General features: G+C 34.5%; 1 protein-coding gene across 2 annotated transcripts in view; it reads right to left on the reverse strand.

Moving 5' to 3' along the window:
* PSIP1 (PC4 and SRSF1 interacting protein 1) overlaps positions 1-15,200 on the reverse strand; it is a 39,427-nt gene that overhangs the window by 5,075 nt on the left and 19,152 nt on the right. Inside the window, exons 6-11 of one of the 2 annotated variants that reach the window (XM_007465650.1) lie at positions 14,850-14,912; positions 10,097-10,193; positions 8,617-8,692; positions 3,999-4,227; positions 2,941-3,059; positions 163-218 (exon numbers count right to left, since the gene is read on the reverse strand). In XM_007465650.1, coding sequence (XP_007465712.1) covers positions 163-218; positions 2,941-3,059; positions 3,999-4,227; positions 8,617-8,692; positions 10,097-10,193; positions 14,850-14,912 — 640 coding nt within the window. Of the gene's footprint in view, positions 1-162; positions 219-950; positions 1,549-2,940; positions 3,060-3,998; positions 4,228-8,616; positions 8,693-10,096; positions 10,194-14,849; positions 14,913-15,200 lie in introns of those variants that run through there. The other variant, XM_007465651.1, reaches the window with a different exon arrangement.

Here is a 15,200-nt window from a genome sequence, read left to right on the forward strand (position 1 = left end):
CACTTAAAAACAATGCAAGGTATATAGAATCCATTAGGGATTTGAAATGTGTACTTGGAGGATAAGAACATAAAATGACCAGTTTCAAAACCTATACGTCTGTAAAACTTCCTTTCTGTGTAGAATACAATTTTATACATCTTAGAAAGTGAAATAACTAACCTCGCTTCTTCTCCACTTTCTTAACTTCTGGCTTCTTTCCTTCATCTTTATTCTGCCTATCAAATGTTAACACAAATATTTCAAAAACATTGGAACTTTGTGACTGGTTACCAAATGCCCACAATCCCTTATGTAAAAGTTACAATTTTTTTTATTTAAAATAGTGGCCTAGATCATAAGGAATTGATTATAATTTTTAGAACTCGGTAATGCCACATTAGTATTAATTAGTATAATCAAAACTTAAAAATTAACATGCTAAAGTAATCTAACAATCTTAATTTTTCAGTGGCATTACAAATAAATTTTAATGGCTGCCTCGGTGAAATTTTGTTCCAACAATACTGTGTTAAAAGACCAACTTTAGGGTCAGTGGATAAACAGGCCATAGTGGGAAGAGAATGCCTATGTTTCATGAATTCTACATCACAATTATTTTTTAAAATAGCACGTCAAAATAGACTGATTTAATTGTTCCCACATCTCCCAAGGGTAGATAATTTGAGGGGTTCAAAGTTAGTTTCAAGGTTAAATAGACTGTTTATAATACTACTAGATTAAAATGGAGTGGGATTTTTTTTGCGCCAATATATCAAACTTAAATGACATTCACTAACATTTACATACCATTTCACAAATGAAAAGGTACCATTTTACTGTAAATCACAAAAATAACCATTTAAAAATGAATTCTTAATAATTTCTAGTACCTTGACTTGGAGTTCGGGCCCTATTATAATAAACCAATTGAAATAGACAAGAACAAAAAAATATCTAAAAATCAGGTATTTTTTTAAAAAAACTTTATTTTAAAATTTTGGTTACAGTTTCATTTTTGTTTTCTTAACAAGTCTACTGTTTATCTCTCAGGATTAAAAAACAATGATTAATCTAAAGAACTGAACAACAAAGGAATGTCAAGGGGAAGGGCACAACTGCCCCATTCTCTGGGGGTATAGTAGCTACTCCAGTTTAACACCTAGCTTCAAAACAAAATGAATTTTTATATTTTCTAAATGAAATAATGTACAACCACCATCTTCATCTGAGCTTATTATAACTTTCAAACACAAAGCTTCATTTTAAGCTTGGTAAAAAACTTTTTTAACAGGAATGATGGCCGACCTTAGTATGTAGTGTGTATCTTACAGGAAATATTTTTTAACAATCATAACACAGTAATAATGCCATTAATGAAGTCCTCAATTTAGAATCTGGAACATTCTTCCATCAAGGGGGGGGAGGGGGAAATTCAGTCCAATGAGTCTGTCTCAAGATCTTCATCTCTTGTTTGCTCCACTTGTATTCTCTTTTCAGTAACTGGATTAATGCTTTGAGCCCAAAATGAGATATATTTTTTATTACTGTAGATTACATGTTGTTTGGCTGGGAATACAATACAATAAACTTTATTTTGCATAATGCATTTCACACAAGCTGCATCTGAAATGCTTTACAGAGCAAAACTGTCCAAGTACAAAGTTTTGTAATAACAGGAGAAGGAAAGAAAACACAAATATTAGAATTTGAGAAAGTTACATTCGGAGGACATTCAAAAAGAAATTGAAACACGTAAAGATTAACTCTGAGATACTGAAGAAGGGTTGGGCTAGATTTACTAAGCAACAACTAACTTTATATCTTAATTTGGGGAGCACAATAAAGTTAAAAGCAACAAACAGTCCAACAACTTTTCAGTGAAAGGACAGGAAAGGATAGGTAACAAAAAATAACTCTAGTATTTACATAAATGGTCAAAGTCTAACATTAAAGGGAGTAACATTTCTGAGCTTTAGATCAATTTTTAAATTACTCCCTCAAGTAGCTAAAACTGCTTATATATCCTCCAAAAAAACTAAGAAAGCAGATGGTCAAACGCTGTACTTATCAAGACTTTCGGCTTACAGATTATATATTAAAAAAGTACAAATTACTTAAGAATAGTTTTAAGAATTTCAGTGTTATTTATTAGGTTTGTCTTAGTGACCTAGAGCATGTTTTTAAAGTCACCTCCTCACTAAAACAACAAAAAAAACAAAGTTTAGTCAGAATAATGCAAGACGCTTCACAAAGAAAGAAAGGCTTTTCAGAGAAAGAACTCAGAAGTGACAGTCTAAAGATAACTAGGAAAACAAATGTAATAAACATGAAGCCTAATCATCATTGGCATTGCTATTTTCCCTCTTATAAAATTATTTTATAGAATAAACTTAAAGGGGAAAGAAATTCCCCATGGTAAGTATATTGTCTCCAAGTATCAAAACTTCTTAGCTTGAACTTGATTTATATTGCACACATCTAATGCAAACCCTGTCAGCCTTTAAATTTTTTTACTGGCTTCTTGGGTTTCCAACTGTGCTTTTGTTATTTTTGCTGGTCTTCTGGGGGAGGGCTGCTGGTGGTATGACAAATATGGGTATTTCTTTTATTCTTTCTCCACCAATTTATTATCTTTCTCTATTTAATATTATACAAGAAAATAGTAGAGGATAAGGACATTTTCTACAAAGCCACTTAACAGTTAAGCCCTATCTGCACTTTCAGTTTAAATTAAAAATAATTCACAGGGTGATTATCTCAGTAAATTTCATCCTCTTTACTCAGAAAAGAATGAAGCCTGAAACATGATTATCATACACTGAGGACATTTTTCTAACACACTGGAAAAGTCACTTCTTTAAAAGGCTTCAGAAAGTCTGGAAAATGAGATTCTATTGTTTAAACATTTCATGCTAGCTTAAAAAAAGAAATCGAAATTTAGAAAAAGAAAATACTTACTGCTCAGTTTCCATTTGTTCCTCTTGCTTGCGTTTTCTATCTGCTGCTTCTTTCTCATGTTGGCCTTTCAGCATATTCCTTCTATGAGCAGTCTGAAAGTTTCTTCCACCTTTTCTCTTCTGTTTTATTTGAGAATTAGGATGCTTTTAGTTAACTATCAAGTCAGTGACTAATGCTTCTATGATTATGATCTTGGGAGAAAAGAAGCAACTAGTTTTCTTAACGGATGAATAAATTACTAATTTAAATAAAACCCTCATAATTACATGTTGTTGCTATCTGAATTTAACTTTCCCCTTGATGATTTTGGGATTTATAATCTATTTACTGCACTGCTATAGGAATGATATGCTTTGGTTAAGATGAGTTAAAATGAAGTACCTCAGGCTATTTGCCTCTGTACTATGACTTTGACTTCAGTACCTGTTTACTGACAAGTATCTGCTCAACCTACCGAATTTAGTTTTGGGGTCCTGAAGTACTAATAAATTAGATAAACATAAATGAAAGGCCTATACAACCTGGGTCTGTAGATTTCCAAGGCTATACACAAAACTTGTGTTTTTATACAGAAAAAAACATACAGCTTTAATGAAATTCCTAAACAACTGTTGTATTCAAATAAAGTACCACCAATAAAATGTACCCTAAATAGGCCTGAAGTGTTAAGAATTTCATTGAGGTAAATAATAAAAATCTATGTATAAATGTACCTTTTTTACATCTGTCTTCACTGGTCACAACCTATCTGGCTTAATTCGCTACTTTCCTACCTTTTCTGTCAATAGGTAGGTGGGGTTACTGGAAGTTTATCATGCGACATTTAATTTCCATGTAATTGTGAGAAGGTAAGATAAACTTAGGATGTACAATAAAGTTTCAGATATGCTTTTTAACACAGGTAATTCAAGTTTATTCAGAAAGGTAAAGAAATTCATTTTAACTTTTAATCACATTTATAGACTTTCATAAAGATACTGAAACTTTCCTAAAGATTAAGAACTACATAGGAAACTAAAAATAGAACAAATATTTTATTTGATATGCAAACGTTCTACCTTTTCACCTTCTTGATCATCCCCTTCCTCTTCAGAATCAGAGGTTGATGTAAGCCCTGTTTTAGCTAAATTTTTCCTTTTTGATTCAACTTCTTTTTTCCCCTCTTTTTTATCTGGCTCTTTTCTTGGCTTATCTTCTTCCTTCTGGCCCTCTTCATCCTTTTTAAGCTGCTTTTTAGGTTGTTTTTCCTCTTGCCCCTTTTTCTTACTTTTGTCTTCTTCAGTTACCCTATTTCACAGGCACAACAATGAAAAATAATCTTTTATGTATCATTAGTACTTGTCATTCAGCCACCTCTGAGTTAACTGAGTAAGTACTCTGGATAACAATAAGCTACATGCAGTTTGTTTTTTATTTAAAAACAAATATAAATATCTTTAAGTAAAAATATAATGGAGTGTCATTATCAACCAATCATAAAAGGAAAAGAACATCCTTTTAATATGAGTAGAAAAATTACAGTGGCATTAGGGTAATATAAAACTGATTTTTTTCCCTTTGTTTTCCATGTTTTTTGTAATGTGACTCATTCACTTAAAAGTAATATTGAGTACTATCTCATATGCCATGGTACTGTTCTTGACTTTGGGGAACAGCAGTGTATAAGATGTGTAAGATGCCAAGATTTTATGGAGCTCATATTCTACATATTTATAAAAGTAGCCATGCTGGGAAAAATACAATTGCAGAATCGAACAGCATAATGGTGAAATACGGTCAATTTAAAATTTAAAGAAATATGCTTTGCAATGTAAAAGGCTCCCAACTGACGCATATAATGGTAAAATATATGGCCAATTAACCTTAATATTAAATTGTTCAAGGAATTTCATTGAGACTTACACATAATAATTACATCAATGGATTTGAAAGCTGGAAAGGACCCCAGATCATTTAGTCCAACCCATTCCATTTAACGAATGAGAAAATGCAAAAGGTCAAATAGCCCAATATCTCAATTCCAAATCCACTGACCTACCAGACAACTGCTTCCTTGAACCCTTAAGATTATTAAATTGGAAAAGAAAAAAAAAATCACTTTATTTCTTTAGAAGTTTTTTGTCACATAACTACCATTGGCTATGTTTATTTTTAAATTATATAGGTTTGGGCTTCCCCGGTGGCGCAGTAGTTGAGAGTCCGCCTGCCGATGCAGGGGACACGGGTTCGTGCCCCGGTCTGGGAGGATCCCACGTGCCGCGTGAGCCATGGCCACTGGGCCTGCGCGTCCGGAGCCTGTGCCCCGCGGTGGGAGAGGCCACAACAGTGAGAGGCCCGCGTATCGCAAAAAAAAAAAAAAATTATATAGGTTTCATCCTTTACTTTTAATCAATGGAAGAAAAAGCAGGCAAGTAAAATCACTTAACGTTCTTCAGTACTTCCACAAGGGGGCAAATATTTTAATAATGATTTTTTGTGGAAATGGGAATAGAGAATCAAATATAAAAGGCATTCCCATGGCTCTTAATAATAGATATTGATGAACTGCCTCCCCCAAAATGTTACCCCCTATGCAAAGAGGCAGGTATTAAAAATAAAAATATCGGGCTTCCCTGGTGGCGCAGTGGTTGAGAGTCCGCCTGCCGATGCAGGGGTTGCGGGGTTGTGCCCCGGTCCGGGAAGATCCCACATGCCGCGGAGCGGCTGGGCCCGTGAGCCATGGCCGCTGAGCCTGCGTGTCCGGAGCCTGTGCTCCACAACGGGAGAGGTCACAACAGGGAGAGGCCCGTGTACCGCAAAAAATAAAAATAAAAATATCCTTTTAACCCAGTAAATCTGCTTCTAGCAATGTATTCTAACCAATACGTTTGCACGTGTACAAAACGACAGATGACAATGTCTAAAAAAAGTGTATCCATACAAGAAAAACTTTTAAGAATTATGATACATACACAGTGGAATACCATGCAGCTGTTTTTCTTTTTTAAAGGTAGATTTAAGTGTATCGTTAAGTTTTTAAGAAATGGGATTATTATTTCAAAGTTTAACTGTCACTGCTTGCTGCAATTAAGTCTTTTACCAATGGTCCTCCCTCCTTACCATCTTCCATGAAAAACAGACCTCATGGTGATAATTCCCTTTTTAATAGGTCAAGGTACAACAGGAAACATATTAAAAGACTAAAGAAAATTATAAGTACATGTTAATAGCAAAAATTAATGCAAACACAACCCAAAATATCTCAGTGGCTTATAACAAATATTTTTACTTTACATGAGGATTATGAGATGGTTTCAGCTCTTCGGACTCTATCCACTGTCTTATCATTTCAGGACCCACAGCAAAGAAGCTGTCACTAGCAGATACACTGTTCTCATGGTGGAGAGCTTAAGTTTCAGAAGAGCTCATATAGTTTTGCTCTATACTCCACTGAGTTTTTGCCCAGATACAAAGTTGACATAGCTATAATGGCCAATGCCCAGCCTACATGTAGCACAAGTGAAAAATAAATGTTGTAAGCGCTACTGGTATTTTGGGGTTGTCCATCATCAAAACCTAAAACGTTTGACACTTGCTTTGCATTTGAAACCCTAATATATTATACAATGGGTAAAACTGTCATCTGTGATAACTGGAGAGAAAACATTCAGTGAACTTGTGGCTCTGGGTGAAGAGGTTTCAAGATAGAATATTGGCATTTTGAGTTGATTGTTATCAACATAAATTTGATAGGGTACTTCCAGAAAGAGGTAAGTTTAAAAAATAATAGGACGACAGAGGAAAGAGAAAAAAATTCCATGCATTTCAGTGTTGAAAGTCACTTCCATCCAGTAAAAGATTTTCAAATTCAGACAAAGACTGGAGTCAAAGATCCAATCAAGGTGGTTAAGTTGCCAGCCTTTCCTTAAGAATTCAAATTGGGATACCTTGATCCTTCTGATGAACAAATGGTTCTATGAAAAAGAAACCAGGGAGTAGGTTTTCAGGAAAACCTATAAACTCAGAAGTGCTTTTAGTTAAGTATAAAAAGATAATCATGTCTGGAGAAGTCTTATGAGTGAGACCACAGCACATAAAGATAACTAGAATTAGACAGACGCTAACAATAAAGTATTATTACTACCAAAAGGGACGCTAGCCTGCATTAAGAGCAACTAATGGAGATTTAAAAAGGAATCTTGAGCCCAACTCCGTAAAGTGTGAAAGCAGAGTAAGAAAGATGCTCAGCTAATAAGGAGGGTTAATACTTTCCAGTTCAAGAATCAGCCAAAAGCCATGGAGAGAAATGGACGAGGAAGATACTCTCAGGGAAAATTGGGACGGACCTAATCAAGGAAATATTCCTTATCTAAAACGGGGATCTCACAATATTTTCCCAACAGAATTTCATATTTCGTGGGGAACAATGACTGTGTGCCTCTTAACCTTCTCCTTGGGAGTATTTATTATGGTTCCCTATCCCTCCCAGATCAATGTGCATATATAAAAGGGAGAGGGGAGCAGATAACCTGTGTTTCAGTTCCTAAGTCTCTAGATCAAGGCCTTATGTTGATCACAAAATCCTAGGCTTGATGCTTGATGCCCTTATTAGAGAAGACATCTTAGGGACGAGATGAGTGAGATTCACTTGGTATGTTTAAAAACATAAACTCACCTGCATGTACCTAATTTCTTAATTTCACTATAGTAGATAAAACCATGTTGTAATTTTTGGCCACTATTTTCGAGAATATTTAAACAGCTAGCTTGGCAGTAAAATAAAACTCTTTAAACATATATTGGCTGAAAAGTACCAACACTTCTATAACTGAAATTTCCAATAAAACATTTTCATTCAAAACACTGTAAAATCCATTCTTAAATGACATACTCACTTAAGCCTTTTCTATAAAATCTTTAAACACAATAGCTACAAAGTTTTGCCCTCTTTGTCTAAATATATATTCCTGCTGGTGAAGTTTCTACCCAGAAAATCCAACACAAACAAGATCCATAATGGAAAAGAAAGATGGCAAGAAAAAAAAGAACTGATTATTTTGTTAATAACTAGTTATCATTCCAGAATACTTTAAAACTTTAAATTTACAAAAATAATGTTAAGTGTTATTATTTTTTAAATAAAGCTTATTCTGGAGGAGCAGCTGGTGAAGTTCTACCCAGAAAATCCAACACAAACAAGATCCATAATGGAAAAGAAAGATGGCAAGAAAAAAAAGAACTGATTATTTTGTTAATAACTAGTTATCATTCCAGAATACTTTAAAACTTTAAATTTACAAAAATAATGTTAAGTGTTATTATTTTTTAAATAAAGCTTATTCTGGAGGAGCAAGATTTGTGGAAATTGCTTCAAAGTACTTTGTCTAAAAATTCCCTTAAACAAAGGGAACTATTATAAATTTTATCCTGCATTATCCAAGTATCTTATATCCTAATATACAAGAAAATGTCTTAGATTAATGAAATGATAATCGTATCAGATTTTTCTTCATTCCCTATCAACTTTAACTTTTTACATAATGAAAACTATTTTTCAACTGTTTTGCCCATAATTCTTAGAAATACAAAATAGTAATAGCAACGAACACCCTGTAAATAAAACTGGTAAAAATGCAAAGAAATTTATACATATTGAAAGTGAAATGTCTCATTTACTGCATAACTAATTATACTCACATGTCACTCTCTGAAGGACAGGGCTGTTTTACCATTTTGGGTCTGCCTCTTGGTTTTGGAATCTTGACTTCTGTAGCTGACATTCACAGGAAAAAAAATTTTGTAACTACCAGCTTTCCCGTTAAGATGTAGATCTCACATATAAAAGTTACAAATGATACATACTAAGAATATTAGTTTATTACAGATAACAATTACTTTAGGTTTTAAAAATCATATCCCCTCTAGTGGTTCAAATGAGTTAACAGCAAAAAATTTACAGAGGTGAATCAAGAGTATTTTCAATCTGTCCTTAGTATGGCTGAGGGCTTAAAAGAACATCCCTCGTTGTTTTAATAGGAATGTCACAAAATTCAACTTTATAATAGATAGCAGCACTTATATTCAAATACGTATTACAGTATTATTTGTATATGTATGCTCACATATTTGAAAATTTGTTATCAGTATTCACTGAATTTTCTAACACCACCATTAATGTGATCCATTACACTATTAAATCCAAAGTAAAAATTAGGTAAATTGTTTTTTTTTTTCTTTTTGGGTATTACTCATTTTATCCTGTTTCATTAAGAATCCTATGTTATGGGACTTCACTTCCCTGGTGGTCCAGTGGTAAAGAATCCGCCTGCCAATGCAGGTGATGAGGGTTCGATCCCCAGTCAGGGAACTAAGGTCCCACATGCTGCGGGGCAACTAAACCTCCGTGCCTCAAATGAGCTAGCACACCTCAACAAGAGAGCCCGTGTGCTGCAAACTATAGAGCCCAGGAGCCCTGGAGCCTGCATGCCACAGCTAGAGAGAGAAAACCCGCACACCACAACTAGAGAGAAGCCCATGTGCCGCAATGAAGAGCCTGTGTGTTGAACTAAGACCAGACGCAGCCCAAAAAAAAAAAAAAAGAAAGAAAGAAAACAGAATCCTATGTTATGAAGTAGAAAAAAAATTGGCTCTATCTTGGCTAATATTCTTTGTTTTACTTTGTATTAGAGACAGATCCTTCCAAACTATTTCCTATTTGCCAAATTAGGAAAATACTTTAAATAGGCAGTGCTGAAGACATCTGCATATTGTACAGGCCCTAATAAAGAAAGAATGCAATAATTTAATAGCTTTGATTATTCAAATGCTGTTTATCTCTTGTTTTTATTATGATTCCATTTGGAAAGCTTAATATTTCTAAAGTAAGAGGTAAAATAAACCCATCGTTCATGGATTTTAAATCTCACCACAGCCTCATTTGCTGCTATTAAAGGAAAATGTAATGGGGATAAAACAAAATGAAAACATCTCAAGCAGTTATTTCAAATTTAAATACTTTATTACAAAGAGCAGAAACCTTAATGTTTATCTCCTTTGAAATTTATATATTACACATAACCAAGTACCTATTCCCCTATTCCAAAGTAGCTGAGGTACAACACTTTAATGGATTAGAATATTAATCACAAGCCAGCTATTTAAACATTAATAATCCTACCTGCAGGTCGTCCTCTTTTAGGACTCACTTTTAGATTAACAGATGCTGTTGCTGTAGTCACTACTCCTGCCTCCTCGGTTTCTACTTGTTTTTCTGCCTGAATCACAAAGATTTAAATTAACTTATTTAGCACATAGTAGGCATTCCAAATTTAGTTCAACGGCAAAAACGTGCCACTATAGGATAACAAGTTCATATACAAGTATAACATATATTGATCTTTTCAACAGTTGACTCATCAGAGTGATATCCTCAAATTTAGCTTATAATTCTAGTAAGTAATTCTAAGAAACAAAAACTCACTTTTTAGATATTCTCAACCTTAAAAAGTCATTTATAAAAATAAAATGAATATTCTTGATGCAAAATGTTAAAGTATAATGTAATTACACTGTAATATCCCACACATTGCTTATAAATGTACTTTCACTGAGTATCTCAAAATGCTAACACTTTATATTGCGTACTTATGATGTACAACCTAAATTAATGTTAGAAAAGGCAAGAAATTAAGTTGCTGATATTTCCATTCTTTAACTTTGTTAATATGTGCGTTTTATTTTTGAACTGAGACATCTGCTGTTCTTCCCTAGGAGTTATTATTATTTTCCACAAAGAAGGATTTACTACTGTAAAGAAATCCCAATGACCCTTTGCAAACTATAATGCCCCAGGTAATGAGACAATAGCCCCAAACGAGAATCCGTTTAATCAATTCAAGCATTTAGAGTAGAACAAAGGTTAATAACCACCAATTAGAAAAGAAAATGCAAACGTAACATCACAATCGAAAAAAGAGAAAATAGGGCTTCCCTGGTGGCACAGTGGTTGAGAATCTGCCTGCTAATGCAGGGGACACAGGTTTGAGCCGGGGTCTGGGAGGATCCCACATGCCGTGAAGAAACTAGGCCCGTGAGCCACAACTACTGAGCCTGCGCATCTGGAGCCTGTGCTCCGCAACAAGAGATGCTGCGATAGTGAGTGGCCCCCGCTTGCCACAACTAGAAAAAGCCCTCGCACAGAAACAAAGACCCAACACACCAAAAATAAATTAATAAACTCCTACCCCCAACATCTTAAAAAAAAGGAAGAGAGAAAATAAATAGCAAAGAGAACAAAAAGAATGGGAGGACTACTATGAGCTGCTCCCCCACCCCCAATTATTTAGAATTCAGCCTCAACTACACCTCAATAAAAATAAAGGCAATAAAGCATCATGCCAAAACTTGCATAATCCAACCTTACCGATAAAATTTTTTTTAATCTTTTAATCAACAATCTGATTTGCAAACACTTAAGAGGTAATGCCCAATTTTGATAAGAATGTGGAGAATTACTCATATATTGATTAATGGTGATCAAATCAATAAACTGGTAATACATTTCTGATCATTATGAATATCAGCAATACAGAATATGCAAATCTGACTCAGCAATCCCACTTCTGAGAATTTATCCATTTCTTTGTTTTTAAACATTATTTTTGCCTTTGTAATTGTAATATAATAATGTATATTCAAAGCATTATTAAAAGTCAAGAAACTCATCTAAGGTAACCCTTGAATTGTTCTCAAGGAACATTACAAAAATTGCTTCAAAAACATTAGCTCAAGTTGTATTTCTAATTTTAGGAACTTACAGACCACCTACCAAGCCCCACCCCAATCCTGATGTGATGATAGCTCTGGAGTAGGGAGCCAGGCATCTGTTTTTATACCAAAGGTTGAGAAACCCAAGACTGTATGAGAGCTCTTCTATTGAGTTAGGAGGGTGGGCAGTTAAGAGGGCAAAAGTTCTCCAAAATTCAGTTCAAACTGATGAACTCTTCAGTGCAAAAAAATCCCCTCTTCAATTACACTTTCAACTTTTGGAAATAAATCATGACATCGCATAAGAATTACAGCTATGAATCTTTTTGAGATACCAATAAGAGGTAACAAGGTCATCAATAACTAATGCCATAAATAAACACTATACGAAGCAAAAATACAGCCCTTCCATAGACATATATTCTTGACTATTACAGCAAAATCATGCAAGTCAAAACCATTCCTCGTGAAAATATTAAATATTTTATCTAGAGAAAGGACTATTAAGTTATTTCAAATATATATATATATTTAAATATCTCAAATGCAAATATTGACTCTAGATTAATTTCTTCCATATTTTACTTTATCTCACTGAGACCTCTAAGCCTTTGACAAATTTCTCCCCATTTGTTACCCCACTTTCTAGCTCTACTCCCTTCGTGACTTTACATAAAGGCCCCCCCATCCCTAAAAAACCTCATGGACCTACTATTCATCTGCATTCTTGTTTTGCTGCACCTGTCCCGCAAATCTCCAACTGAGAGTTACTATAAAACTACCTTCCCTGCTCTATTATTCCCTGCTGCTGAGCCCTGCTGAAAAAAAATTATACAAACATGCATTTATTTTATGCAACTTCATTTCTGATCTCAAAGCCATCCATTAATCCTTTACCCTGTCTTTTGTCATGCCCTTTCCTTCTCCCTCTAGCATAAACTTTCAATCCTTTCTTTCTGCCTTACACCACATGTAGTCTTGCTTTGAATTTGGTGAGGGAGAAGGGAGAGACTGAGGCCAGCAGGAAGGGATTCCCTTAATTTCCAAGTCTCCCTAGAAGTTTGTAATAGTCTTGCCCACACTTCCCTTCAATGTGAAAAAGGATGAAATGTCCATCTCTTTCCCATCAAGTCAATTCCCTCAAATGTGTCCTCCCTTTTCTCTCACCCAGCATTATTCTTAACTTACAGTAATTTTATACTCTTTCCACATCTTTGATCTTTCCTGGTTTCGCAAAGAAAAAGTGTTAAAGCCTCTATTATATTTTTTCACTTTTAACACCCTCCCTTAACCATGCAAATCCTTGTTGCTGCATTCTCTCTCCTCCCCTTCAAAGATTTCAAAAGCACAGTGTAATTTCAACATTAAACATTTTATTCTTTAACCTACTTCATCTGTTCTTACCGTTTGACCTTAAGGTATCCTGGGGGATCCTAACTGTCAATTATTAATGGACCCCTTCTGCATCAGGACACTACTAACCACTCCCTCATTCTTAAAATTCTCTCCTCCCTTGTTTAGCTTGACATCCTTAGATTTTGCTCCTGACAGTTCATTCTCTGCCATAATTTTACAAGGCAGCCTTTCATCGCCATTATAATCTCTCAGGATTCTGGTTTTCTGCGTTCTTCTCAGTAAATTTTCTCCCTTGACTACCTATCTAAATCCTATCTTTATGTCAGAGACTGCAACTGTAACTTCTACCTTTTCCCCCTTTGGTGTCAGAGAAATATGTATCTTCAGTCTAATTCTCAAAGGTGTTTCACATCCTCCTCCTCATGCCTCTGCTCCCAAAACATCTCCTGCATTCTCAGTGTATAATCTAGTCATCCAAGCCAACACCCTGAGTCATCGTAGATACCCCCCCCTCACTTCACACCCACTTCCAATCAACTATTAACTTTACCTCCTAAGGTGCTCTTAAAATTCTCTCTCTCATCTATACCACTAAAATGTCATGCTAACTCTTTACAGAGGCCTTTCATAATTTAGTTACCAAGTCCCAATCATAACTCCCCATTTTAATTCTCTTGCTTTATGTATTTATTGTCTGTCTCAACGAAAATATAAGTTCAATAAGTACAGAGACCTTATCTTTCTTATTCGCTGCTGATTTTCTGTCTGGGCCAGTGAAGTGAGTACCAAAATTCTGAATGAATTTATCAGTGAACTGGGCTCACTGCTCCAGTCCAATCCCCATCATTCACACTGCTTTAAAAAGAGAAGTACCTGAAATTTAAAATGATTCAATGGCTTCCCACCCCTTCTCTAAGTTCAAGTTCTTCAGGGTAACACATTGGGGTTTTTTGTACTTGTTTCCCTCAAACTTTATGATCTGATAATACTGAAATGCAATACTGGAAATGCTTGAAGCAAAATTCTCTCTATGCCTCTGTAATTGCCTCACATGCTCCTCCCCTCCTCCTTCATCTGCCTAAAATTCTGCCCATCGTTTAAAATCTTGTTAAAGTTATCATAGCCCCTTCACACACACCCCACAGGGAATAGAAAGCCACTGTAATTATTTGTTTTCATTTTACTTCCTTATAAGACACTGAACTCAGAATACTACAAAAAAAATTTTTTTAAAAGACTGAACTCTTAAGTTTTCTTTGTAGCTTTGTCATATAATAACAGTCTGAGACATAAATAGGTCAGAAAAAGGTGTGATGAACAAAACTTCACATAGGGAAGAAGAAACACTAATTAAAAGCATAAAAGGTACTTTGTCTGAAACTGTCACATACTCTCATTTCATGCAACAATGCTGTAAAGTAATAACAACATAATAATGGACACTTACAAAGCACTATGTACCAGGATTTATTATAAATATTTTACATGTATTAATTCATTTAATTCTCTCAACAGTCTTATGAGTATATATATTATCCATTTTATAGAGAAAACTTGAGACAGCATCATTAAAAGGAATGAAAATTGGTTTTATTTTGTATAGCATTCAACTTAAGGGTGCTATATCACTAAGAAAAGAAACATAGTTTTGATAAGTGAACAACATAACCTATCCTTTAAAAAAATTAAAGGACTTAGAGTGAAGGGCTACGTCTAAATTAAATGGTACCGTTTCATTATCTACACTCCCTCAATCCAACTAAAATAAAAATTCTTTTAAGATCTCTGTGGTTAAGCAGTAGAATTACCTTTCTCTTTCTCCCTCTTCTGGCAGCTTTTGGAGTGGTTATGTCAACTGCTTTAGTCACATCCTTAAAAAAAAATACACAACAGATGAAACTGATGATTATGCCACGACTGAAAGAAAATTTCTTAAAAATCACAAGCACGTTTCACTAAAAGTACTATGGAAACTTGTTTTGCTTCTCTGACCTCTGAAATTATAAACATTAAAAGTCTTAACATTAATTCATTATAAAGTGGAAGTAATCATCAGTATATTCGCCTAAAAAAATGCTTTCCTCTGTCAGATCAAATATAAAAGTCACACTTGCTCGTATACTGGGAGGTTTGTCTATTTAAATTTACAAAACACTCTT

Source organism: Lipotes vexillifer, unplaced genomic scaffold (genome assembly GCF_000442215.2).
Source record: "Lipotes vexillifer unplaced genomic scaffold, Lipotes_vexillifer_v1.1 scaffold31, whole genome shotgun sequence".
Lineage (NCBI taxonomy): Eukaryota > Metazoa > Chordata > Mammalia > Artiodactyla > Lipotidae > Lipotes > Lipotes vexillifer.